Here is a 27,117-nt window from a genome sequence, read left to right as displayed (position 1 = left end):
CTTGTTCTCCAGAATGCTGTCAAAAATAATAAGAAAACATCAGTGGCTGCTCTGTATGATAAAGTTGAGTCATATATTCGAGCACTGGGTACGTTGGGCGTGACGACAGACAAGTGCGCGGCAATGCTTTACCCTCTGGTAGAGTCGTCTCACCCAGAAGAAATCTTACGTGCGTGGCATGAAGTGGAGTTCGAGAGATAACTGACATCAATGGACAACAAGAACCGAAAGATCGTCTCACCAAACTCCTGAATTTCCTGCAGATGGAGGTAGAAAACGAAGAACGAATTGACATGGCATTGACCGGATTCGGCCTATCAGCGGAACAGGACAAACGTAAACGGAGTAAAGGTAAGATTGATTTTAAAGATGTCGCTACTGCTAGCGTACTTTTCGCATCTAAAGATGATAAAGTTTCAATTTGTATTTTTTGTAAATCAAATCACGAGAGTCGCGATTGTGAAGAAGCGCGGAAACTTGATTCAGCAGAGCGTTCTGCAGTCGTTAAAAAAGAAAGATGCTGTTTTAAATGTCTAAAGCGCGGGCATATTTCTAAATTGTGTAGAGTTCGATTGAAATGTGATTGGTGTGCGGGTAAACATGTATTGTTGATGTGTCCGGGTATTGGTCAAGGCAACGGTTTAGAACGGAGAAAGATTGATTCGAGTAGTAATGAGAAATTAATAGTTGAAAATAATTTGGCAAGTTTTAGTAATTCTTCGTTTAAAATTTGTTTACAAACATTGCGCGTGAAATTGTTTTCGAAGAATCGAGAGAAAATTGTAAGAGTTCTTATAGACACCGGTTCTCAACGATCATATGTTCGTGATGATCTTGCGAGAGAGATGGACTACGTGTCAGAAGGGGAAATGAAAATGACTCATTCTTTATTCGGTGGGGCGAAATCCAAGTGTGAAACACACAGCGTGTATAAGATTCGAGTGAGAAGTCTCGACAACCAATATGTTTGTAATTTTTTGGCGATAAGTCAGGGTATTATTTGTGATACGGTTCCAAGTATTAATCATGATGTTTGGGTTGAGGAATTGTATACAAAGGGTATCGTCTTGTCGGATGTTGGTTCGAGCGATAGAGGTTGTATAGATATTCTCGTCGGTGCAGATATAGCGGGGAAATTGCTTACAGGAAAAAGATACGAATTAGAGAATGGGTTAGTAGCTCTCGAAACCTTGTTAGGTTGGACCGTAATGGGTAAATTGCCTAATGTTACGAAAGAGATGGATGCCGCGATGCTTATTAATGTCATGTTTGTTAAAGAGGCGGATCCATGCGATTTGTGGCGCTTAGATGTTATAGGGATCAAAGATCCAATTGAAAAAGTAAACAAAAGTATAAAAGATGAACAAACGTTAAAATTTGTAATAGATAATGCAAAATTGACCGGGGAAAATCGATACGAAATTTCTTTGCCGTGGGTAGAAGAGCATGCACCTATCCCAGATAATTATGACATTTCATATAAAAGATTAATAAAAACAATTGAAAAATTAAAAACTAAAAATCTTTATAGTGATTATGACGCTGTTTTCAAAGAATGGATAAACGAAGGAATCATTGAGGAAGTAATATATGTGACGTTCCATGAGGAAAGGGACCTTAGCTGCAAAAAAATGAAAATTGAGTTTTTGATATCAGTCGATAGATCTTGAGTTGCTCTTTCAGATACAAAAGTTAAAAATTGTACTTTTCTATTTAGTTTTTTTGTTATAAAGCATTAATCATGACCATGTTAATCGCGTTCCAGCACGGACTACAGAAACCATCCCCACCACTTCTACACTAGTATACTTGTCGTAAGCGTGAGCTGTAGGAACGATGTAGTAGTAAGGTGGTGGGGCTGATTTTCGATGGAGGGTCTCAACCAATCAGGGACGCTCTACTTTAAATATCTTTTCTGGAAAATGCGTCTATTGCAGCTAAGGTCCCTTTCCTCATGGAACGTCACATATGAAAAAACGCAAAAAGAGGTTCACTATTTACCGCATCGTCCGGTGGTCAAATTGCAGAGTACGACTAAGATTCGACCAGTGTTTGACGCGTCAACCAAGCGAGAAAGTTGTCCATCCTTAAATCAATGCTTAGAACAGGGACCAAATTTAATCGAACTCGTGCCAGACTCGTTGAATCGGTTTAGAGAAAGGGCCATTGGGGTAATAGCAGACATACGAAAAGCTTTTTTGCAAATAAGTGTTAATGAAGCAGATAGAGATTATCTTAGATTTCTTTGGATTCGAGAAAACAAGACTTTAGTATTTCGTCATTGCAGATTAGTATTTGGGCTGTCATGTAGTCCGTTCGTTTTGGCCGCTATAATAAAATTGCTTTTGAGTTCGGCTCAGAAAAAAGCAATAAATTCGCAAGTTCAGTGGACCGAGAAAACAGTGAAAAACTTGTGTGAAGCATTTTATGTGGATAATTGTACTACTAGTGTAGACTCTGAAGCAGAATTACAAACATTCAAGTAAGAATCCACAGCAATTTTTGCGTCCGGAGGGTTTGACCTTCGAGGGTGGGAAAGCACGAATGATAAGTGCGAAAATGAGTCTACATTGGTGTTAGGGATGTTATGGAATAAAAAAAGAGACACAATCTCAATTAACCCGAGTATATTTGATTCTGAGATTGGTCAATCCATAACGAAACGTACGATTCTTGCAGCTGCACACAAGATTTTCGATCCGATAGGAGTGACATGTCCAGTTTCATTGAAACCAAAAATGATACTCCGAAATTTGTGGGAGGAAAAAATAGATTGGGACGTGAATTTAGAAGGGAAGACAAAAGATGATTTTTTGCAATGGTCAAAGGAGATTAAATTGATAAAAAATATCGAAATTCCGCGAGCGATTAGTATAGGAAATGTGACGTTACATACATTTGGGGATGCCAGTGGCGTAGCCTATGCAGCGGTTGTATTTGCAAGAGTAGAGTGGGGGGATTCCGTTCAAGTCACTCTATTAAACGCGAAGTCTAGAGTAACACCAAAAGGGGCAACTATTCCCCGCCTCGAGTTGATGGCTGCGACCATAGGTGTTCGTCTTGCGCAAACAGTGATTCAATCATTATCGCGAGAAATTTTGGATAGCACATACTGGTCGGATTCATCGACAGCACTCGCGTGGATACACCGAGACATAGAGTGGGGAGTATTTGTACGTAATCGGGTGAAAGAGATAAGATCGCTTAGTGAGCCAAAAAATTGGAAATTTGTACCCGGGGAAATGAACCCTGCGGATTTACCATCTCGTGGTTGTACCCCCTCCCAGCTCGTGGACTCACAATGGTGGCTGGGCCCATTGTGGCTTTATCAACCAGAATCTGAGTGGCCCAAAGGTCGTCAAGAAATCGATGAAAAAGAAATTATAGGCGAAAGGAATAAAACAATTGTGACACAAATGACCAACATTTGTAATTATAATGTTTTAGACCCAAAAGAAAAGCAAAAAGTGGAAGTATCGCGACACATTTTTACTTTTCCATATAAAAGTGTTTGTGCGGTTGATACAAGTGTGTTATTTTTTTCTTCCCTTATACTTCTATCTGCTGATAGGGCCTAATACTTAGTATACGGCGTAAACAATTTTTGAGATATTGGTAGTGAACCTTTTTACTCATGGACCTTTTAGCTGCGGTCTACCCTACATACAGACACAAATTTTTTTTAAGTCATTTTTGGGTATTTTTTAAATTGAAAATGATGAATTTTGAAAAAAATTTTAAATTTAAAGTAATTTACAGACAAAAGGTTTTATATATATATATATTGACATTTTCATTTTTTGATAGTTAAAATTTTTTTAATTTTTTCAAGTTCTTCATTTTAAATTTGCCATTTTAATATTTCTTTGATAAAGAATTTAAATTAGAATTATTCAAAACACCTTTATGTATCAAATTTAATTTTAATCTATTACAATTTCTTAATTTTTTGATATTCAGTTTATTGGTTTTATCATTTTGTGACTTTGCAATCAATAATTTCTCTTCTCTGATGACTATAATTATTAAGTTTTTGATTTGTTAACCTTTAAAAAAATTAGTTTTTGGGCCATATCTTGGATTCAACTTAACATTTTTGAATTCTATAAATTAACGATTTTAAATTAGACGTTTTTTTAATAGAAAAGCCTTATTACACTTGATTTGGTTAAGCCGTCTTTGTGTGATGCGGGAAGAAAATTTGCACGCATTGACATGACGACAGACAGACAGACAGACACATTTTTTATGAAATTCAGATTTTTATGTCTAAAAATGAAAAAATATGGTATATTAAAATTTCTAAGTTTCGGGCAATGTACAGACAAAATTCTGATTTTATTAATATATATAAGTATAATTATTTATTGTACATTTACTAATAAAATAATTTTTGACATTTATAAAAAAAAATTTTATGTAAAATAACCTGCAATTTTTTTGAAACTGGTCCTGGAAAATATGGAAAAGTCATGGAATTTTTAAATATAATTTTTGCAGCAACCATGGATCCAAAATATAAAATGTTTATGTTAGTGCAGTTTTGATTTTTTTTTAATTTAACAAATGTGTTTCAAATCCAAAGTCCTTTAAATTTTTTTAAATAATTTTTTCACGAATTAAGTTTCTTTCTGGTTTGGAATAAAGTTGTGTTTTTTAGCATTAAAATATATTTAAAATTTTTTAATTCTACGAATTTCAAGCAGTTTTGTTTAAAAACCTAAAGTTTGGATCAATTTGTGGTTGTTTGTCTTTAGAAGTAAAAATATTAATTAATAATATGTAACGTAAGTAAAAATTAAAAATGAAAATTGTGATTTTGCTGGTCTCTCGCGAAAGCCGATGGAAGCGCTCGAGTGTTTCCGGACCTCACCGACCCCCACCGCGCCGTATTCCCCCACGCGCTACCGATGTTAGACCCTAGACGGAACGGTCTAAGTCAAGCACTTCGAAAGCAGTTGCACTGCAGTAAAGACCTCTCAAGAACGGTAGTACCGTGAGTAGGAACTCAAAGTGGTGATACCACGTAAGCGATAAAATCGCAAGCGGTAGCACCGCCTGAGTAAAAGAGGTGGTACTTCATGCTCAAGCCATTTTCGTCCCCACGAAACTACAGTACCATAAAATAATTGAGAACGGTCAAACGATGTCGAGCAGTATATTAACGAGAAATACTGCGTGTATAATTTTTGTATTTTAATTTTATAATTTTCGAAATGTTTTATGACGTAATATTTTGTACTATAATTTGTATTTCAGTTGTGTTCAATTCTTCACGTGTACCAGAAATTTCGTCATGTTTCGTCGCCATAATTATATTTATAATAATAATTTTTGTCGTCTCCCGTAAAAATAATTAACGCATTTTTAAATATATATTTTTTGATTAAACTGAATGTTAAAAATTTATTTTCCGAACCCTACCCGGCGAGCTAATCCTCGTAACATTCATCACAGATTTTGGCGCCCGAACAGGGACATGAAAGAATAAACGGTATTCTTTTACAAGATCACACCAAATACGTTACGCGAATTAAAACTTTGACTGTAATAATCAAAACCTCGACGTAAAATTACTAAATTTCAAAATGGCCGGCGGTATCGAGAACCTTACGAGAACACAGATTCATAGAATGACGAAACCCGCTTTGGAGAACGCTCTAAGAAACAGAAACGTACCTGTTCCTGCGAATGCTTCGCGCCACATTCTTCGTGAATTATTACGCGATACGGTTAGGAACAGAGATAACAACGATATTCCGAATCCAAACGCGGACGAAAATGGTGCACCGAGAAATATCAACGACGGATTACGACACGATAACGCGTACGATAATTCTCGTAATGGCTCGGTCAGTAATGGTAGTCACGCAACTTTACGAGTTTCCGAAGAACGAATAAACTTAATTGACGGTAGGCAAAGTGGAGAGTTGAGCCATAACCATAGTTTAAATCCTAGTCGTCAAAACAGCCGTGTCGGAAGTCCGCGTATTAGCCGTGAAAACAGTTTAGTCAGAAATGATCATCAGAATCATTTACCACCTGAAAATAACCCTGCGGTTATTCCCCCTTTAAATCGTGACAGAAATGTTGACATACGAAGACCCTGCGGTCTCAGATTTAATTCGCCTGACAAACGAATTCGAATTAGTCGTACACACCGAGAAAAATTACAAACCTCCTCCACAATTCTTACTCACGAACGAAAACGAAAACGCCGCGTCCGTGAAAACAAAGACCAAAGAAAATGTTGCGGCAGTTGAAAATAAATATAATAGACTTGAATGCTGTTGGCGCTGTAGTCAGCGCGGACATAGTCGTTTCGATTGTAAAAATCCGGCTAAAAAGTTCTGCTCATATTGTGGTACGACGGGAATCTTTTACACCGATTGTAAATGCACGAAACCGGAAAACTACAAACGGACCGACGTAAAGAAACCGGCACAAACGAATCGGCCCGCAAACGTGATACACGCTGCCGGAAAGACGATAACAACGTCGGAGTAGTAAATTCGCGAGACAAAAGATTCTTTGAATCAATTAGTTTTGTCGATATGACTTTTCACGCTCTACTTGATACTGGTGCGAGTAAATCGTACATTTCAGAAAACGTTTATCAATATATTAAAGATAACGGTTCAGTTAAAACGAATCCCGCGGATTTAAAAGTCAAATTTGCAGATGGTCGACAAGCAAAAGTTCGAGAAACGGTCGATTTAATAATGACTTTCAACGGAAAAACGATTAAAGCAAATTTTCGAGTATTACCACGATTAGACGTCGATCTCTTATTTGGAATCGATATATTGACAGCCGTGAACTACGCATTTGATTTTTCCTCAGTTGCACATGTCGAGGAAGTAGAAAATCAAGACGAAATAAATGCCGCGCTACACGTTATTTCCGAAGAAATGAAACTTTTCGAAAATATAACGAAACCTACAACAGCAGGTGAACACGTCATACGATTAAAACCGAACGCAGAACCCGTAAACGTACATTACACGCCTAGAAATCATGCAAAAACAAGCCGACGAAATGATTGCAGCCGACGTCATTGAACCATCGAAAGGTGAATGGTGTTCCCCGATAGTTCTGACGAAACGCAAAAATAAAACGTATCGTTTTTGCAATGATTTTCGCAAGGTAAACACAGTCTCAATTCGCGAACTATACCCAATTCCCCACATAAACGCAACGTTGGACCGACTTCGAGATTCAAAATATTTCTCAAAAATTGACCTCCGAAATGGGTATTGGAATATTGGAATCTGAAATACTGCGATACGCCATCTGGTGACGACCTCGTTGTGTCAGCCATTTTTCGTTTCATCCTTTTTAAAATATATGTAGAAGAAAGAGATAAAAAATCAAGATGGCTGACGCAACGAGGTCAGTTTCCCCATAATTCCCTATGATTTCAGATCCCAATACCATTAGCCGAAGAAAGTCGCCCTGTAACAGCTTTTGTGATCCCAGGCCGTGGATTATATCAGTATAAAGTAATGCCGTTTGGTTTGCACTCCGCTTCCGCGACTTTTCAAAGAACTGTTGAAAAAGTTCTCGGTCCTGAACTTGGTGTTACAGCTTTCGTTTATTTAGATGACGTAATTGTCCTTGGAAATACCGTCAGCGAGCACCTCAAAAACGTTCGCAAAGTCCTCAAACGTCTACGCCAAGCGAACTTGAAAGTTAATACCGAAAAATCGGAATTTTTCAAAACACGTGTCACGTATCTTGGACACGTAATTGATGGTAAAGGTATCCATACCGATCCCGAAAAAATTAAAGCGATCGTTCAGTTTAAAACACCGGGAAACGTAACAGAACTTCGTCGTTTTATGGGAATCGCCTCATGGTATCGCCGATTTATTCCCGACTGCTCCACGTTAGCTAAACCACTAACGAACTTGCTCCAAAAGAAGAACAAGTGGAAATGGACTGACGAACAAAATACCGCGTTTGAAACATTAAAAGGAAAATTGGCTACAGCTCCTGTTCTTGCTGTCCCCGACTTTTCCGTTCCTTTCTGTCTCCAAACAGACGCGAGTAAAGATGGATTCGGAGCCGTCTTAACACAAGAAATCGACGGTAAAGAGATGGTTATTGCCTACGCGAGTCGTACGTTAAACAAAGCGGAAAAGAATTACTCGGTCACCGAAAAAGAGTGCCTCGCGGTCGTATGGTTAAGGTATTATCTCGAGGGTTATTCTTTTACCGTTCTGACTGACCACGTTTCGTTGAAATGGTTGCAATCCATTCAAAGTCCTTCTGGAAGAGTCGCCAGATGGAGCATTTATTTGCAACAATTTGAGTTTACCGTGAAATATCGCAAGGGTAAATTAAACAAAGTCGCTGACGCACTCTCACGAGATCCGTTGCCAGATGACAACCCGAACGAAGAAACAGACGAAACAGTATTCGCGATCCATGAGAACGAGCAGTGTGATTGGTACCGGAATTTACTCAGAGCAACTCGCGAAAATCCCGATCGGTATCCTGAATTTACGATTATTGACGGCGCTCTGTATCGCCACATGCATCACTCGTTAAATTTCACAGAACGCGAGAAAACCTGGAAACTATGTGTTCCTCTTCCGCTACGAAAAAAGGTGTTTAAAGAAAATCACGACGTCCCTACTGCAGGTCACCTCGGAATCGCGAAAACTATAGCCCGTTTCGCCGAAAATTATTATTGGCCCGGTATGAATGGAGAAATCGCTGAGTACCAAATGGTATTGGGTCAAACTTCACCCGCTACGCGAACAAAAGACGCAACCGATCATTCGTGCTTTTAAAGACAAGATAATTTTACGCTACGGAACACCGCGAGTGTTAATAACAGATAATGGAACGCAATTTACTGCCAAAGATTTTAAAAGTCTAGTCGACGGTTTCGGAATAATTCACCAACGAACCCCTCCTTATTCACCTCAATGTAATCCGGTCGAAAGGATACAGCTAAACATGAGTCGACAAAATTCACGCCCGCGTACTTAAACTATCAACGCGAAATCTTACCACCGAATACGTTAAAAGCAAACGTCGAGAAAAACACGCCGCGAAAAGAACCTTTAGTCGAACGATTGCGAGAAACGTTCGAACTAGTCAGAGTTAATTTAGCCCGTGCATTTTCGAGTCAAAGCCGTAATTTTAATAAGAAACGACGTAATTGGATACCGGAAATAGGCGAAAAAGTTGTTAAACGCGTACATCATTTGTCATCCGCAATCGATAATTTTAACGCCAAACTTGCTCCTAATTACTCCGATAAATTCACTGTTGCGCGAATTGTAAGCCAAACTATCATAGAGTTAAAGGACGAAAACGGAAAATTATCAACAAGCCACGTGAAAGATATCAAACCATTCCACGAAGGAAGACTGGAAGACGACGTTAATGCAGCCACGCAGTCATAATTTCGCTCACGCTGAATTCTATGGAAAGTTCTATTGAGACGCTGACCAATCAGAAACCGCGTCTAGAATTCCTTAAAAGGACCGAAATCAGTCGTTTACGCCTTTTACGTAATAGGACAGTAAAGTGTACGCATCAAAATGGACAACGTAGTAAAAGAGATCATTACGTCCCACCCGGGTGATGAAGATGAGGTTATTCGCCAAATTAATATGATACTCGAACCCGATATCCCGAAAGGCCCAGCTGTGATTCACCAAAAAACAAAAAGTCACGGGTTGTGGCAGATTACGTGCCAAACTCTACCGCCGCCTTCATGTCGACGATCATTGGAACAAGCGAAGAAAATTAGCGCAATTTCATCGCTACCGACGACGCTAAAACCGTTAAACTCTTTTGTTATTAGTGAAACGAACGCGTGTGAACAATTAATCGAAAATTCTAAGTGTTGTGCGGTTGACGAAAACCATAATACCATGCACGAGATACTAGTACCTACGAGTACTATTTCTATGGATATCAACGAAAGTGAGACAGAAACGGCTATATCCAACTTGAAAAATATTTTATCCACGATGTCGTCTTCTTCACGCGAAAAAGAAGATACCGCAATTGTGTGCTACGAAAATTCATCAGTTTTAAACGTCAATGACACCGATGACGTGAATCTAACTTTATCAGCTGACAACGTTAGTATTGAAGATCCACAGTCTTCCGCGCCCGAATACCTCCGCTTTCAAATGCATTCCGACGAAGAATGGGAGAATATTTATAAACAATACGATCAACAAACCGCCGAACAGATGATTTGTTTCACTGGAGAATATGATCCCGAAGAATCAGTCAAGGATCCCGATGAACTTGAAAAATCGTCTGCTACCGAAATAATCGAGTCGAATAGCCCAGTACAATCGATAGTCGCAAAAGAAATCGATACGCCACAGTCGCCTGAATTATCAAATTTTAATAACGACCACGAACTTCAATGGAAACTCATTCCAATTCACATCCCCGAACGGTCCATACCAGTCGAATTAATAAACGAACGAGTCGAGCTCATCAAGAAAAAACGTGAGCAACCGAAGATAATTCCACTCGAGGAATATCAACTGGAACAACGTCCGCCAAAGCAACAGCCGTTAAATCAAACGAACGCATCTTTCGACACAACACAGTCAAGAAATCCAAATCGATTCAAATTACCTAAACGCAAGAAATATCTTGAGACGATCAATGGACAATTGTTTAGTGTAACAGTGAACGTGTACGGAAAGAAAACTATGAAATTAGTGAATAAGAATAGAAGACAGTGAGATTTATTTTATTATTTTTTTCAAAAAAATGTTTTATTTCGTGCTACGTATTTACTTCGTTTATATTTTATGTTTTATACTTTATGTTTATATTTATTTTTTTTATCGTTACAACGAAAGTTTGTATCTGTATTCGTATTACGAAGTTAATTTTTTTATCGTAGAAAATTCCGCACAATTTTCCACTCTTACGAAGAGGGGTGTAACGGAAGTAAAAATTAAAAATGAAAATTGTGATTTTGCTGGTCTCTCGCGAAAGCCGATGGGAGCGCTCGAGTGTTTCCGGACCTCACCGACCCCCACCGCGCCGTATTCCCCCACGCGCGACCGATGTTAGACCCCAGACGGAACGGTCTAAGTCAAGCACTTCGAAAGCAGTTGCACTGCAGTAAAGACTGCGGTAGCACCGCATGAGTAAAAGAGGTGGTACTTCATGCTCAAGCCATTTTCGTCCCCACGAAACTACGGTACCGTAAAATAATTGAGAACGGTTAAACGATGTCGAGCAGTATATTAACGAGAAATACTGCGTGTATAATTTTTGTATTTTAATTTTATAATTTTCGAAATGTTTTATGACGTAATATTTTGTACTATAATTTGTATTTCAGTTGTTTTCAATTCTTCACGTATACCAGAAATTTCGTCATGTTTCGTCGCCATAATTATATTTATAATACTAATTTTTGTCGTCTCCCGTAAAAATAATTAACGCATTTTTAAATATATATTTTTTGATTAAATTGAATGTTAAAAATTTATTTTCCGAACCCTACCCGGCGAGCTAATCCTCGTAACATTCATCACAAATAATATAATTGGCATATTAAGTGACAAAAATGTATTCAAATTATGTTTTTTCGTTAATAAAAACTCTTTTCGAATAAAATTCAATATTTTTCTAAATCTAAAGAACAGACAATTTTACAAATTAATTATTTAAAAATTAAGATTCTAAAATCCAAGGAATATAATCTGATAGATTAAAAATAAAAATAAACAAAGAAATTGAAGAAAAAAATTAATTTGGTTGGAAGAAATTCTTGTTGGTTATTGCACTTTGTGCAAGAAAGCCTACTTTTGAACAACTATATGTAAATTAAATGCTAATTCTTTTTTAAAATTTAATCTACTATTTATTGGCATAAAACTCACCTTGATTTCAATAAACTAAATTCATTATTTATTTTGTAAATGTGTTTCATTTGAGAAAATGTAATTTTGTAGGGTAACTTCGGACATAGGAGGAATATAGAACGTAGACGAAAAAAGTCGTAAATATTATTAATTTTCGGAAAGCACATTTCAAATAGCTCTTTCAAAAGTTAGGAAATAAATTGAGCGGTGAATAACCATCCAAAAACTACAAAGCACCCAAAAGTACAAAATTTCAAAAATATTTATTCTTCAAATATACTATTAATTGTATTTAATTAATTAATTTTATTTATTTTTGTAAAAAAATTATAAAAAGTATTCACAGAGCATTGGAATACTGTCTTATTAAAACAAAATACTTTAATAACATAATTATCCAAAATAATGTTGAATTAAACAACAAATTAAAAAGTGTCCAAAGTTACCCGACTTTGGAGGCTAATTCCGGATATTACTTCTTTACTTGCGAGAAAATTACTGAGATAAATATAAAATTTTTAGTTACACATATCGTCACGCAGGACCCTAATGAAAAAATATATATTGCAAACGTCAAGCCTTCAGATATTGAATTGTAAAAGTTATTAATGAAAAACATTAAAAACTGTCCGATGTTACCCCCTTTGACGGTAATAGACAAAAACTGAAAATTTGTTATTTTTCAATTTCATTAAATTTTAAAATAAGAATCGTCGTATCTCAAACAAATCTTCATGAAATTAATTGAAAATTGGTATACTTACGTATTTGGGTCTATCGAAGACGATATAATAATTATAATTTAAAAAAAATTGTTGTACAATTATTTGTTGATGTAAATAAATACCTGTCGGTAAATACACTTTCTTAACTTCAACGACAAAAAGTTTGTAATGAACTTTCGATTTGATGAAACTTCCAGTGAAACATTTGTTTATTAATATGTAAAGAAGTTTTTTTGGAAATTTTCAAGTCGTTTCAAAACAACAACTTTGGAAAATATGAGTATTTCAAAAAATGAAATTGCGCGTTAGCGCCTTTTTTTTAGCAGACAATACGCCATGGATCGATTTGATGTGTAAAATTGTTGTCTGTTAAGAGAATGACGCTGACGCGCAAATTAGTTTTTTGAAAAACTCTTAAATTTTACAAAGTTGTTGTTGAAAGGACTTGAAAATTTCCAAAAAAACTTCTTTACATATTAATAAACAAATGTCTCACTGAAAGTTTAATCAAATCGAAACCCTACTGAAAATCCCTACATGGGTACCTATATAGGATCCCACATGGGTTCCCACATAGGAAACTATATAGTTTCCTATACAAAATCGTATACGTAATTGGAACAGGAATTTGAATAGGAAAATAAGTAGGAAATGTTTTACATAAATGCACACTATAATTTAATATCCTGCGCAGTAGTTATGTTTAACTTTTTCGGCTGCGCAATGGATTTTTTTCATCTCTGTGGTCTATCAGGAACATCTACTATTGAAAGACATGTTCATAAAGTACAAATAAAAATTTTTTCATATACGAATCGAAATAGGAATTGAAATAAGAATTGGGATAGGAATTAGAATAGGAATTGGAATAGGAATTGGAATAGGAATTGGAATAGGATTTGAAATAGGAATGTGTGGATGTGGATATACATATAAAAATGCCTACTTATTTTCCTATTCAAATTCCTGTTCCAATTACGTATACGATTTTGCATAGGAAACTATATACTTTCCTATATAGGTACGAGTATAGGTACCCATGTCGGGATTTTCAGTAGGGAAGTTCCTTACAGACTTTTTGTCGTTGAAGTTGAGAAAGTGTATAATTTACGAGAGGTATTTATTTACATCAACAAATAATTTTACAATTTTTTTTTTAAATTTTAATTATTATATCGTTTTCGATAGATCCAAATACTTTAGTATACCAATTTTCAATGAATTTCATGAAGTTTTGTTTGAGATACAACGATTTATGTTTTAAAATTAAATGAAATTGAAAAATAACAAATTTTCAGTTTTTGTTTATTATTATAAAAAATTAAAGTTTTACAAAAAATTAAAAAAAAATAAAGTTTTTGTCCGAGCGCAAATCGAGTTATTGAATTGGGAGGCTTAATTTTTATAAGTATACCCTTTTTATTTTTATTATATTTCCAGAAATTTATAATAATAAATAATAATAATATAATAATAATATAATAATAAGGTATATAATAATAATTGACGTTTTCAATATCCGTGTGTCTATACGACTCTATAGATAATACAATTTTAAAAATGTTATTAACATTTTTATATACTTTTTGACAAAGAAAAAATTATACGAAATTCGAGTATAATGTATAATTATTAGTACATTCCAAAATACATTTCTATTTCATTTTTTTTTAAATATTTTTTTGTTACTTATTTTAATAAAAAAAGTTACTTATTCACCTTATTCGAGGACGGTGAAATTTCGGAAAGCGACGACGACATCGACAATGACATTTTATCGAGTTTCTCGTCATTGAGTGATAGCACGAGTAGCAAAAATTTTGCGCCCGATGTCATCTAATTTCTCAAACTCATCAAGAAGCATGAACAAGTGGCAAAGAAAAAATAACTGAATGAGGCAATCTGGGACGAAGTCACCATCGACATTGAGGAACGTAAACGCGATTTGTAAATTTTTCTCAATTTACCAGGTTTTCTGAAGTAAAAGAAAGTAAAATTTTTAAAATCATATAATTTTAATACATATTTTATAGATTTTAGTTTATTATGAATAAAAAACATTTTAAAACATGACATATATGAAAAATCAAATTTTTTTGTGGTTATTTTTCAAAAATAATTGAAATTGAAACGAATAAAATTTTTTGAAGAATTTAATTTAATTCGAAAATTCAATTTAATTAAAAACAAATTTTTTTCAATTAAATTTAATCGAATAAAGTTGTTTTATGTACAATATTATAGCGAAATGTACAATATCATTTTTTTGATTTAAATTAAGAATACAATTTTTAATACTTTAAAAAGGTAAAACACAATGAGGAATAAAAAATGTCTTATTTTTCAGATGAACAAATAAAAATATTATTAATTGAGAAAATTAAAAAAAAAATTAATAAATACGACTATCAGTTTTTTTGTTTGCTGACTTAATGACGGAGAAGTGATGCTCTTCGTTACGATAATTGTGATTGATTGCTTCTTTTCGGCGCTTCTTATACATTTCAGTCTATTAATCTTCGAATTTCTATAGTCATTGGATAGTAGTCATTTTCTTCTGTTTTGTTCGACTTACTGGGGGGGTGAGGTTTAGATGTCATGTTGTGATTGAGATATGGAGGTGGTAAGTGTGGGAAAAGAGATTAATGTTCATGGAAAGGTGAATACATACGGGCGCAATTTGTATTATAAGCTGGTCCCTTGTAGGTTGTATAACCTGCTATGGGATTCCGTTTAGCAACGGCGCTAAGTAGTGCTACGCTACGCTACGCTACGCTACGCTTAGCTACTCTACGGATTCTTCTAATTAAAAAACAACTTAAAAACAGGGTAGTACAACACAACACAGTACAGTACAGTACAGTACAGTACAGTACAGTACAGTACAGTACAGTACAGTACAGTACAGTACAGTACAGTACAGTACAGTACAGTACAGTACAGTACAGTACAGTACAGTACAGTACAGTACAGTACAGTACAGTACAGTACAGTACAGTACAGTACAGTACAGTACAGTACAGTACAGTACAGTACAGTACAGTACAGTACAGTACAGTACAGTACAGTACAGTACAGTACAGTACAGTACAGTACAGTACAGTACAGTACAGTACAGTACAGTACAGTACAGTACAGTACAGTACAGTACAGTACAGTACAGTACAGTACAGTACAGTACAGTACAGTACAGTACAGTACAGTACAGTACAGTACAGTACAGTACAGTACAGTACAGTACAGTACAGTACAGTACAGTACAGTACAGTACAGTACAGTACAGTACAGTACAGTACAGTACAGTACAGTACAGTACAGTACAGTACAGTACAGTACAGTACAGTACAGTACAGTACAGTACAGTACAGTACAGTACAGTACAGTACAGTACAGTACAGTACAGTACAGTACAGTACAGTACAGTACAGTACAGTACAGTACAGTACAGTACAGTACAGTACAGTACAGTACAGTACAGTACAGTACAGTACAGTACAGTACAGTACAGTACAGTACAGTACAGTACAGTACAGTACAGTACAGTACAGTACAGTACAGTACAGTACAGTACAGTACAGTACAGTACAGTACAGTACAGTACAGTACAGTACAGTACAGTACAGTACAGTACAGTACAGTACAGTACAGTACAGTACAGTACAGTACAGTACAGTACAGTACAGTACAGTACAGTACAGTACAGTACAGTACAGTACAGTACAGTACAGTACAGTACAGTACAGTACAGTACAGTACAGTACAGTACAGTACAGTACAGTACAGTACAGTACAGTACAGTACAGTACAGTACAGTACAGTACAGTACAGTACAGTACAGTACAGTACAGTACAGTACAGTACAGTACAGTACAGTACAGTACAGTACAGTACAGTACAGTACAGTACAGTACAGTACAGTACAGTACAGTACAGTACAGTACAGTACAGTACAGTACAGTACAGTACAGTACAGTACAGTACAGTACAGTACAGTACAGTACAGTACAGTACAGTACAGTACAGTACAGTACAGTACAGTACAGTACAGTACAGTACAGTACAGTACAGTACAGTACAGTACAGTACAGTACAGTACAGTACAGTACAGTACAGTACAGTACAGTACAGTACAGTACAGTACAGTACAGTACAGTACAGTACAGTACAGTACAGTACAGTACAGTACAGTACAGTACAGTACAGTACAGTACAGTACAGTACAGTACAGTACAGTACAGTACAGTACAGTACAGTACAGTACAGTACAGTACAGTACAGTACAGTACAGTACAGTACAGTACTTATATTACAATTTAAAAAAAACGAACAATCATCTCCATGCTTAACATAAACATTTATTTTAACCCTTTTATAACCCTTGGATACATTGTAAACAATTTTTACCGCCATCTTAAATAATTATGGTAACGAAAACTAAAAAAAATTTGATTTTTTGAAAAAAACTCAGTGTATTCTCCTCTTAAGTGAATTTCAATTTGTGTTATAGCTAGTGACTTTGCGCTACGCTCCGAAGCGATTACACCGTAGCGATTTGGAACAAAATCTTGACCAATTCGCTAACTCGTAGCGCCGATAGACTTTGTTTTTTATCTTACACGCCACTAATTAATTTTTTTGACAAAATTCAAACGGGAGTTGATCTTGATTATCATATACAATAAGTCTGTAAAAAAAAATTAATTTTTTAGTGCTAATTAATGCAATGCGCTACTTAGCGCCGTTGCTAAAAGGAATCCCATAGCTGGAGTATTGCCAGGAGAATAAGTGGCTGAAGATTAAGGAGTCGATGGATAGTGTTGAGCTTAACAAGGTGGAGCATCGTTGGGTACCGTTCAGTCGGTTTTGTTTCCTTGGCTTCCATTAAAGTTGGGTTGTGGTAAGCCTTCGTATCTTTTGGGGTATGTTTCGGAGTAGACTGAGGCGTGGGCGAGGGGAGGGGAAATAATACCTGTAGGGTGCATCAAAAGATCTGGATCTGGGATCTTCGTAATCATAGTACCTGGGATATTGTGCGTAAGGATATCCCTGCGAGACTTCGTGAATATCTGGTTTATGATTTCAACGGCGTTAGAACTGATAGCGTTCGCTGAACTGATTAATCAGTTGTCTAAATGGATGCAGATGCTTGACTGATGGAAGTCTCTGCAATTGCACAGTCAATTCTTGGACTTGACTGCATTTGTGACTGTTCTGCGAAATTCGATTGGAATTCATTAACTCGAGGGGGGATTTAAAATTTCTGTTAGTTACGGCAATGCGGGTAGTTTGACAATTTTCGGAGGTAGTTAGGGTTGTTGGACATTTTACATTCGCTAGATATTGTCAGTTGGATACGTTTTTTATTTCACTTCTGAGGACTTTTGGTTAAGATGAAGGGGACGAGAAGGACGGCTGTACTTATTGAAACTCAATTCAGCAACGACGTTTTCAAATCGGACCTTTTTGACTCTTTGACTTGATCTTAAGGATCTGTCGAAGGAATTTGAATGATCGGCGAGCAATGTTTGATCGAAATATTCTTGTTTGACATTCGGTAGCCTAGAGACTGAAACTTAGTTGGTATGATTTACTTGTCTTTTGTACGGTTTCGCAGTCGTTTTAGCGATTGGTCTCGATTATTTCGTTGTTTTTTTTCTGCAAAAGGTTTGTATCTCGGGCCGCGATTTGCTTACGTTAGCGGTCGTGTACCATGTGTGCTTGTTGATGATTTCGGAATTATTGAAATTGCCGAATTGTTGCGCAACGGGAAATCGATTTTAGCTTTTGAATTTTTTTAAGTCACGGGAGTCACGTTTTTTTCGGGTTCATCTTCGCGTTTTTGTTGATTTAAGGGGGGAACACCAGTTGTAACTTTCGAAAAATCGATTTTTTTTGCATTTTCTTAAAGTATACATATTTAGAAATGTGTCTGTAAATTTTAAACTTGATCCGGTGAAAAATAAATGAGATATACAGAACACTGCAGCGGCGCGTCCCGTGGCTTCAGACAAGGTGGCCAGCCATACCTGACCCTAACGACAGATGGCCTTTTCCTATGATTTAGAAACGGCAACCACTGCGGAAGAGTTATTATATGGTCCAGGAATCGATGACTCTTTGTAAATTGGAAACAAAATTTCTTCTGAACAAAAAAAAGTAAGTTGAAACTTTAATGCGTTTTTCTCAAAATGACATTTTCCAAGTCGGTGACCACGATTACTCGAATACCATTAAACCGATTTATTTAAAATTTAGTGTGCTTCATTTACACATATAAGTCTAGTTCGTGATCGAAGGATTTTTTTTTATGCAAAACTTTTTTTTATATAGCTGAAAATCGACCGTATTTTTTTAACGAAAATCATACTTTTGACTTTGACAGGTCGCCATTTTGTCAAATTTTTTTTTTTTTAAATCCTTCGATCACGAACTAGATAATCTTATAATAAATGTAAATCAATTTCATTTTTGTATTTCAGACGAAGTATACTTGCAGAATGCTGGTCACCGCAATTCGCCTTTTTTCTTAAGGCGCCACTTCAATGGCTCATATCTCTAAAAGTTTTTGTTAAAAAATTTTTTTTTTCTTTTAAATTACAGCTTTTAACATGTACTTTTAACTAATAAATAGTATTATTTAAAAAGATTCATTGTTCTTTTGGAAAATATTCTTGTAAAAAGCATTATTTCTTGAGTTACAACTGGTGTTCCCCCCTTAATTTGAGGGCGGTTTGAATGGAGATAACTTTTGGGACTCAAAAAGTCCCAATTGGACTCAATTCCTCTGGTCTCATTCCACCACCTCCGTTACCTAAAAACAAATTCCTTGAATAATTAAAGTCATCAAAATTATATCAAAAATTATTTCATAAAATTTGTAATTATTTTTTTATATCAAAAACTGTCTTGTGAAATGCGGGCATCACAGCACCTTTCCAACACAAAAAAGGTGAAAAGGGGATTTTTTTTCCTCAAAAAGGGGACAAAAAGGGGACAAAAAGAGGAAAAAAAGTCCCAAAAAATATATCAATTTATAAGTTATAATGATTACAGGGTGTCTATTATTTTTGTTCTACAAAATTCCCGGTTATTTCCCGGTTTTTTCGTGATTTTTCCCGGTTAAAAATTTCTTATTAAATTTAAATTTATTCGATTTTAAGTATAAATAAATCTACAAATTGTTACAAAAATTAATCTATCTTATGAAAATAATTGTTCTCAACTTGACAAAAATCGTGAAATTTAGAGTTTTTTCAAAAAATTAGGGATTTTATCAAAAGCTACTTGCTAAAAAGGATCATTCGACAATTTTTAGGCTCAATTTTCACTCCTGAATCAGGGAAAAAATTGAGCCACATAGATTTTTCTGCATTTTTCCAAAAATAGTCATGATTCCTTGAAAATGACCCCAAAGAATACGATTTTCATAAGAATTAATTAAAATCTCGTCAGTCAGGAGATAAAAATTCTCCTGCTGAATCTGACATTTAGAAAAAATGTTATCAATATCAAAAACTTGCAAAAACCGTGAAAATTTAGCGTTTTTCAAAAAATTCAGGATCGGATCAAAAGCTACTGGCTAGAAAAGGATCATTCGACAATATTTAGAATTAATTTTCACTCTTGAGTCAGAGAAAAAATTGAGCCACTTGAATTTCCCTGAATTGTTCAAAAAAAAGTCATGATTCCTTATAAATGCCCCCCACCCCAAAAAAATACGATTTTCGGGAAATTAAGTAGAAATCCATCAATCACTGCATTAAAGTTATCTTGCAAGTGGGCTGTTTAAGAAAAAATGTTGATCAGATTTTTATTTTGTGAAACGATATCAGAAACTTGCAAAAATCGTGAAAATTTTAGCGTTTTTTCCAAAAATGCAGGATTTGATGAAAATCTACAGGGTAGAAAAGGATCATTCGAGAATAATTAGACTCAACTTTTACTTTTGAATCACGAAAAAATTTGATACACTTGAATTTACTGGAATTTTTCCAAAATCATCTCATGAATCAACCAAATCTCCCATTAATGAAAAATATTGATCAGCTTTTTATTCTCTAAAAAAATTGCAAAAAACGCAAATTTTTAGCAAATTTGTCCAAAAATTCGATATTTTATATTTAATCGGGGTAAAAAGCAATTTTTCAAAAACAAATTAATATACTAAAATTTGTTTTTAGTATGGTGAGAAAATTCCCGGTTTGCCAAAAAAATCCCGACTTATTCCCGGCTATTTCCCGGTTTTCCCGGTTACTAGACACCCTGAAATGTGTTAAAAGTTATATTAACTATATATTAATACTGAAATTTGCTACAGTTTTGGACTTTTTGGTACATAATAACTTTAATACATATTATAAATGTTTTTAAATAAAATATCGACATTATATAAACAAAAAAGTAGGTATGTGGAAGATATTAGATCACAGTTTTTTCAACTTTCTTCTTTTTTATCACCTTTTATATGATATCGGAATTTTTTTGTTGTATTAAGTTTTGAAGTTTGTCTACTAGTTTTCTTTTTTCACTTTTCTTAACTCGTAGTTTATCCAATCCATTAAATAATTCTTTCAAGACTACTTCTTGTTTTTTTTACCAAGAGCATTTTTTAATGCATTTTGAAAAACTTCAATAATCGGAATCAAAATAAAAGGCTCTAAATTCAAACATTGGATTTTAATTTTATAATCATACTGTAAAAATTTTTGTTTTTGAAATTTATTTTTAATTATAAGAAGGAAAAAGGAACAAAAATGAAAAAAGGAACAAACTGCCAAGAAAGGGGAAAAAGGGGACAAATCACCAAAAAAAGGGGACAAAGGGGACAAATCACCAAAAAAGAGGAAAAAGGGGACAAAAATAAAAAAAGGGGAAAAGGGGACCAACTGGGATGCCTGGAAATGTTAAGAAACTTGATAATATTATTTAGATTTTTCTAGAAGATTGTATAAAAGAAATGTGTGTTTTAAAAAATTAATTAAAAATGTATAAAATGATAATTACTAAAAGAAATATTAATATAACTGGACAATCATTAGAGATTCTCGCCGGCACATTGGACAATTCAAGAGTCTCTGCTGGTACTTTCTTTTGCAGCGGTCGCATATGGCTATGTGCCCACATGGTACAAAAGCACATGTTCCTGGTTTCGTTTTGCAGATACAGCAGTTCTTATTGAAATCTGTTTAAAAATGTAAGATAAAAATATGTTTTAAAAAAGTAATCATTTTTAATGTAAATAAATATTAATAAAGAAATTTAATAATTTACATGGGTAAAATAAAATTTTATATACCAATATCTCTGTGTCTTCTTTCCCGTCCCGCATTTCTTTGTAAATTGTCTTCAACAGTTTCGTCGGAACTTTCGTTGGAATTTTCATCAACATTTTCGTTTACATTTTCGTTGTTATTGTCGCCAAAATTGTCGTCAACATTTTCGTTTAAATCTTCGTTGATATTGTCGTTTAAATTTTCGTCTACAACTTCGAAATTGTCATTGATATTACCATTAAAATTTTAGTTGTTATTGTTGCCAAAATTGTCGTCAACATTTTCGTTTAAATTTTCATTGATAGCGTTGTCGAAATTTTCGTCGTCAATTTTTTCAAAATTTTCGTCGTCAATTTCTTCGAAATTTTCGTCATCAATTTCTTCAAAATTTTCGTCGATAATTTCTTCCCAGTTTTCATCGACATTTTCGTCTTCGAGAAAATGCTGTTGATTTACAGCTGGTTCTTCAACAATTTCTCGTCTAAATTCTTCAAGATTTTCTTCTTCCACTTGATTCTGTTCTCCCCTTTCCTCTGTCTCCAAAATTTCAAGTAAATTGTCTATATTTAGACGTGGCGCTTCAACGTTTTCATTGTCTTGATTCAAATTTTGAGGGAAATTTCTTCGGTTAACTGCGTTGTCGTCTGTTACTAAAATATAAAATCTTAATTAATATATGTTACTAATTATAAATAGTAATATTATGAACTAGCTTTCGGTCCCGCCCTCGGCGGGCACGATATCTAGTGGCGTGCGACCGGCAGTATTTTTGTTAAAAAATTATTTTTACAATCCCTTTCTATATTCTTACAAATCTCGGACTTTTCTTCAAACATTGTATGTAAAATTAATTACAATATGACCAAAATGAAAAATTTTGAATTTTACATAAAATGTCATAATTTCCGTTCAAATTAATATTTTTTCATCTAGTAAGGCTAGAAATTTAAGTTAGGCTAACATCTACGAGACTGCCAAGTTTCACTTCAATCGGTAAAACCGTTTCTGCGTGAAGCACGTTCGAAATATTGATGACAGATGCATACATACATACATACGTACGTACAGACATTATTTTGTTCATGTCATTTTGGGTTTTTTATGGTATAAGATGAAAAAATATGTAAAAAATTTTTAAATTGTTCAATGTATGACAAAAAAAAAAATTATAGCTATATTTCAAATTTGGCTTATAATTTTTGTAAAATCGTACTAAAATGTGACTAAATAGCATTAAACATTCATCAGGAAAACGTTTAAAAGCAATTTATAAAAAAATTGTTAATTTAAAAATTTTCGATTTTTCGTGTTTTTGAAAAATTTTTATATTTCCTGTTCTAATTAATATTTTTTAAATCTGTAAATTTATAAACCTTACTTGAGTCAAGACCTAACATTCCACCGAATTTGGTCTTAATACGTGCAACCGTTATTTAGTGATGCGCGAACTAAGATTCTGTGACATACATACATACATACAGACATGAAATTTTTTATGGGTATATTTGGATTCCTTGAAGCTCAAAACGAAAAATTATACAAGAAATTTAAACTTTTAGGCAATGTACAGACAAAAGTCTGATTTTATTTATATAGATAGATAGATAGATTACGATTAACTTATTTACAGAATATTTAAAAAATTTTAATTTTCTATATAATTTAGAAATTTAAAATTTTTTTAAAAATACTCACTATTTCTAAAAAGAAAATTAAAAAACTCCATTGCCAGCTCTGCAAATGAATAAGTCATAATATTCAAAAATTCGTCGATATTCATTTCGCCTCTGTCCAATTTCACCCATCCATCTTTTAAAGTTTTTCTTTGCGTTCTAGGAAGGATATTAGGGGTCTGTAACTTTTGTCTACTGTTAGTATTCAATTTTTCCAAATCTTTATGCAGTTTTTCTTGGATATAAACCAATCTTTCTAAAATATAGAAATATTAGCTGTAGTATTATTATTAACTAGCTTTCGGTCCCGCCTTCGGCGGGTACGAAATCTGGTAGCGTGCGACCGGCAGTATTTTTGTTAAAACAGTATTTTTACAATCCCTTTCTATATTCTTACAAATCTCGGACTTTTGTTTAAACATTGCATGTAAAATTAATTACAATATGACGAAAATGAAAAATTTTGAATTTTACATAAAGTGTCATAATTTCCGTTCAAATTAATATTTTTTAATCTAGTAAGGCTAGAAATTTAAGTTAGGCTAACATCTAAGACACTGCCAAATTTCACTTCAATCGGTAAAGCCGTTTCTGCGTGATGCGCGTTCGAAATATTGACGAAAGATGCATATACATACGTACAGACATTATTTTGTTCATGTCATTTTGGGTTTTTTATGGTATAAGAAGAAAAAATATGTAAAAAATTTTTAAATTTATTTATTAATTTATTTTAACTTTACTAAAAATCTTAAGCGTTTAAAATCTTTTATCTGATTGTAATAAAATTTCAATTAGAAACACGAAAAAATTTTTTATAAGAAGTTAAAATGGAGTAGAGTAGGTATAATCTTCTAAATTTTTATTTTTTTTAATTTAAATTTTTTAATTTTTGGTTTATAAATTTGAGACGCTTAATTTCACTGTCTTGACAATAAAATTTCAATTATAAATACCAAAAACAACTCCACATAAATTTTAAAAGCATTTGGTTTGAAAAAGAAAATTAAAAAACTCCTTTGCCGGCTCTGCAAATGAATAAGTCATAATATTCAAAAATTCGTCGATATTCATTTCGCCTCTGTCCAATTTCACCCATCCATCTTTTAAGGGGAGGCACCACCTCTATTTTGAATCCTTTAAATTTTAATGATTGCAGGAAGTTGTGTTTTTTTTCTTGTATTATTTGGGTCTTAAAAACATAATGTGTAATCAAAAATAAAAAATATTAATATTTGGCAAGATTAGAATTTTTATTTTTTGATATAATTAAAATTTTTGAAAATCCATGCGAGAGATTCTGAAGAATTATTAAACAACTAAGAAAAAAAATTGGCGATGTAAAATAGTGAAAATTGTGAAAGTAGTTCAATATTTTAGAGGAGAGAATAATGAAATTTGAAGTCTCTTTTTTCTTTCTTTTTCTGAAAAATTAAAATTTTTGAAAATCCATGCGAGAGATTCTAAAGAATCAGGAGAAAAGCGTGAAAAAAAATTGTCGAGCGAATATAATAAAAATTGTGAATGTAGTTCCATTTCGAAAAATTTAATTTTTTAAAGATTATAAATTCTAAACGCGTCAAAAATTAATATTTTTTATTTTTGCTCTTACAGTATGTTTTTAGGACCCAAATAACACAAGAAAAAAAATACCACTTTATGCAATCATTAAAATTTAAAGGACTCAAAATAAAGGTGGTGCCTCCCCTTAAAGTTTTTCTTTGCGTTCTAGGAAGAATATTAGAAGTCTGTAACTTTTGTCTACTGTTAGTATTCAATTTTTCCAAATCTTTATGCAGTTTTTCTTGGATATAAACCAATCTTTCTAAAATATAGAAATATTAGCTGTAGTATTATTATTAACTAGCTGGTGTTATTATTATTAAATCTGGTGGCGTGCGACCGGCAGTATTTTTGTTAAAACAGTATTTTTACAATCCCTTTCTATATTCTTACAAATCTCGGACTTTTGTTTAAACATTGCATGTAAAATTAATTACAATATGACGAAAATGAAAAATTTTGAATTTTACATAAAGTGTCATAATTTCCGTTCAAATTAATATTTTTTAATCTAGTAAGGCTAGAAATTTAAGTTAGGCTAACATCTAAGACACTGCCAAATTTCACTTCAATCGGTAAAGCCGTTTCTGCGTGATGCGCGTTCGAAATATTGACGAAAGATGCATATACATACGTACAGACATTATTTTGTTCATGTCATTTTGGGTTTTTTATGGTATAAGATGAAAAAATATGTAAAAAATTTTTAAATTTGTTCAATGTATAGACAAAAGTCTGATTTTATATTTATACATAATGTGTTTTCAATTTATTTATTAATTTATTTTAACTTTACTAAAAATCTTAAGCGTTTAAAATCTTTTATCTGATTGTAATAAAATTTCAATTAGAAACACGAAAAAATTTTTTATACGAAGTTAAAATGGAGTAGAGTAGGTATAATCTTCTAAATTTTTATTTTTTTTTAATTTAAATTTTTTAATTTTCGGTTTATAAATTTGAGACGCTTAATTTCACTGTCTTGACAATAAAATTTCAATTATAAATACCAAAAACAACTCCACATAAATTTTAAAAGCATTTGGTTTAAGAAAGAAAATTAAAAAACTCCATTGCCGGCTCTGCAAATGAATAAGTCATAATATTCAAAAATTCGTCGATATTCATTTCGCCTCTGTCCAATTTCACCCATCCATCTTTTAATTATTTAAAACTTTGGTTATATACGAACATTAAGTATATTTATAAACAAAATTAAAACGAGATTTTTATTACAATGCTATTAAAAATATTTTTTAAGACAGTAAATGGAGCAGATATTACATCAACGATTCTGTATATACTCAATATTCTAATGTTTTAACATTAATATAAACATATAGTAAAAGATTAAAGAAAAAATCAATGGTAAACTTTTTGGCAATGAAGATTAATTCATCTGCAGTGTCCTATATTTATTATTATTCAAAAATTATAATTCGTTTAATGAAAATTTAAAACGAAAGTTACCTTACATACAAATAAATATTGATAGTATTAAAAATCTACGAATATGTTAAACATGACATTAATGTATATAAATGTTATATTTTTGAAATATTAATTATATTTTTCATTTTTGAGTTCAACTACTTAAAATGTACTATTATTCGATAATTGTTGTTTGTACAAAAAAAACAGTCTTTTTTTATTTCTTTGTGCTGAGGTAAAAGCACCAGTACCTGGACACTTTTGAACGGGTTTCATATTAAATCATATTTTATATTAAAGTAGTATATTATAATTAAAAAATTTTTTTTTCTTTGTTTAACTTACACCCTAAAGATATTATTTAATGAAAAGCTGTTTATAAAAAAAGAATTTTTTTATATTAAATATGAAGATTAAAAAATTACTTCAATACCCCCAGAATTTGGACAGGTAATTTCGAGGAACCGTAGTAGTTGGACATAGGTTGGACCCAGTAGTTGGACATGTTAGACATTAATTAAATAAGTAAATTATAATAATTTATTTATTTCTGTTTATTAATTAATAAATTAAAATAAATAAAAAT

The 27,117-nt window shown here is 33.3% G+C and overlaps 3 protein-coding genes across 3 annotated transcripts; 2 read left to right on the top strand and 1 right to left on the bottom strand.

Moving 5' to 3' along the window:
- Window positions 1-263: 263 nt before the first annotated feature.
- Window positions 264-2,486, top strand: LOC127280294 (uncharacterized). Its single transcript, XM_051303200.1, has 2 exons — window positions 264-1,583; window positions 1,938-2,486. Exons 1-2 carry the CDS (start codon window positions 264-266, stop codon window positions 2,484-2,486), a joined length of 1,869 nt encoding a protein of 622 aa, XP_051159157.1.
- A 96-nt stretch (window positions 2,487-2,582) lies between these two features.
- On the top strand, window positions 2,583-3,578 carry LOC127280293 (uncharacterized). The gene has a single exon (XM_051303199.1). It carries the CDS (start codon window positions 2,583-2,585, stop codon window positions 3,576-3,578), a length of 996 nt encoding a protein of 331 aa, XP_051159156.1.
- Window positions 3,579-19,347: 15,769 nt separating this feature from the next.
- LOC127280292 (ring-infected erythrocyte surface antigen-like) lies at window positions 19,348-22,700 on the bottom strand. The gene is made up of 4 exons (XM_051303198.1): window positions 22,676-22,700; window positions 22,128-22,514; window positions 21,888-22,076; window positions 19,348-19,403 (listed from the first exon to the last, which is right to left on the bottom strand). Exons 1-4 carry the CDS (start codon window positions 22,698-22,700, stop codon window positions 19,348-19,350), a joined length of 657 nt encoding a protein of 218 aa, XP_051159155.1.
- Window positions 22,701-27,117: the final 4,417 nt, after the last annotated feature.

This window comes from Leptopilina boulardi, unplaced genomic scaffold (assembly GCF_019393585.1).
Source record: "Leptopilina boulardi isolate dan_hultmark-lab unplaced genomic scaffold, ZJU_Lbou_2.1 LbouV2_234, whole genome shotgun sequence".
In the NCBI taxonomy this organism is placed as follows: domain Eukaryota; kingdom Metazoa; phylum Arthropoda; class Insecta; order Hymenoptera; family Figitidae; genus Leptopilina; species Leptopilina boulardi.
The sequence above is the reverse complement of the archived record's forward strand: the minus strand, read 5'-3'. Positions and strand labels throughout refer to the sequence as shown.

Bases quoted from the DNA above. Each gene is read 5' to 3' on its own strand.
- LOC127280293 (XM_051303199.1), top strand. From the start codon at position 2,583: ATGTTATGGAATAAAAAAAGAGACACAATCTCAATTAACCCGAGTATA.
- LOC127280292 (XM_051303198.1), bottom strand. From the start codon at position 22,700: ATGTTTGAAGAAAAGTCCGAGATTT. The intron at 22,515-22,675 runs GTAAGAATATAG...TTTATATTTTAG, and splicing joins TGAAGAAAAGTCCGAGATTT to TAACAGACGACAACGCAGTT. The intron at 19,404-21,887 runs GTATATAAAATT...ATTTGTTTTTAG, and splicing joins AAGAAGACACAGAGATATTG to GTAACGGAGGTGGTGGAATG.
- LOC127280294 (XM_051303200.1), top strand. From the start codon at position 264: ATGGAGGTAGAAAACGAAGAACGAATTGACATGGCATTGACCGGATTC. The intron at 1,584-1,937 runs GTAATATATGTG...CGTCTATTGCAG, and splicing joins ACGAAGGAATCATTGAGGAA to CTAAGGTCCCTTTCCTCATG.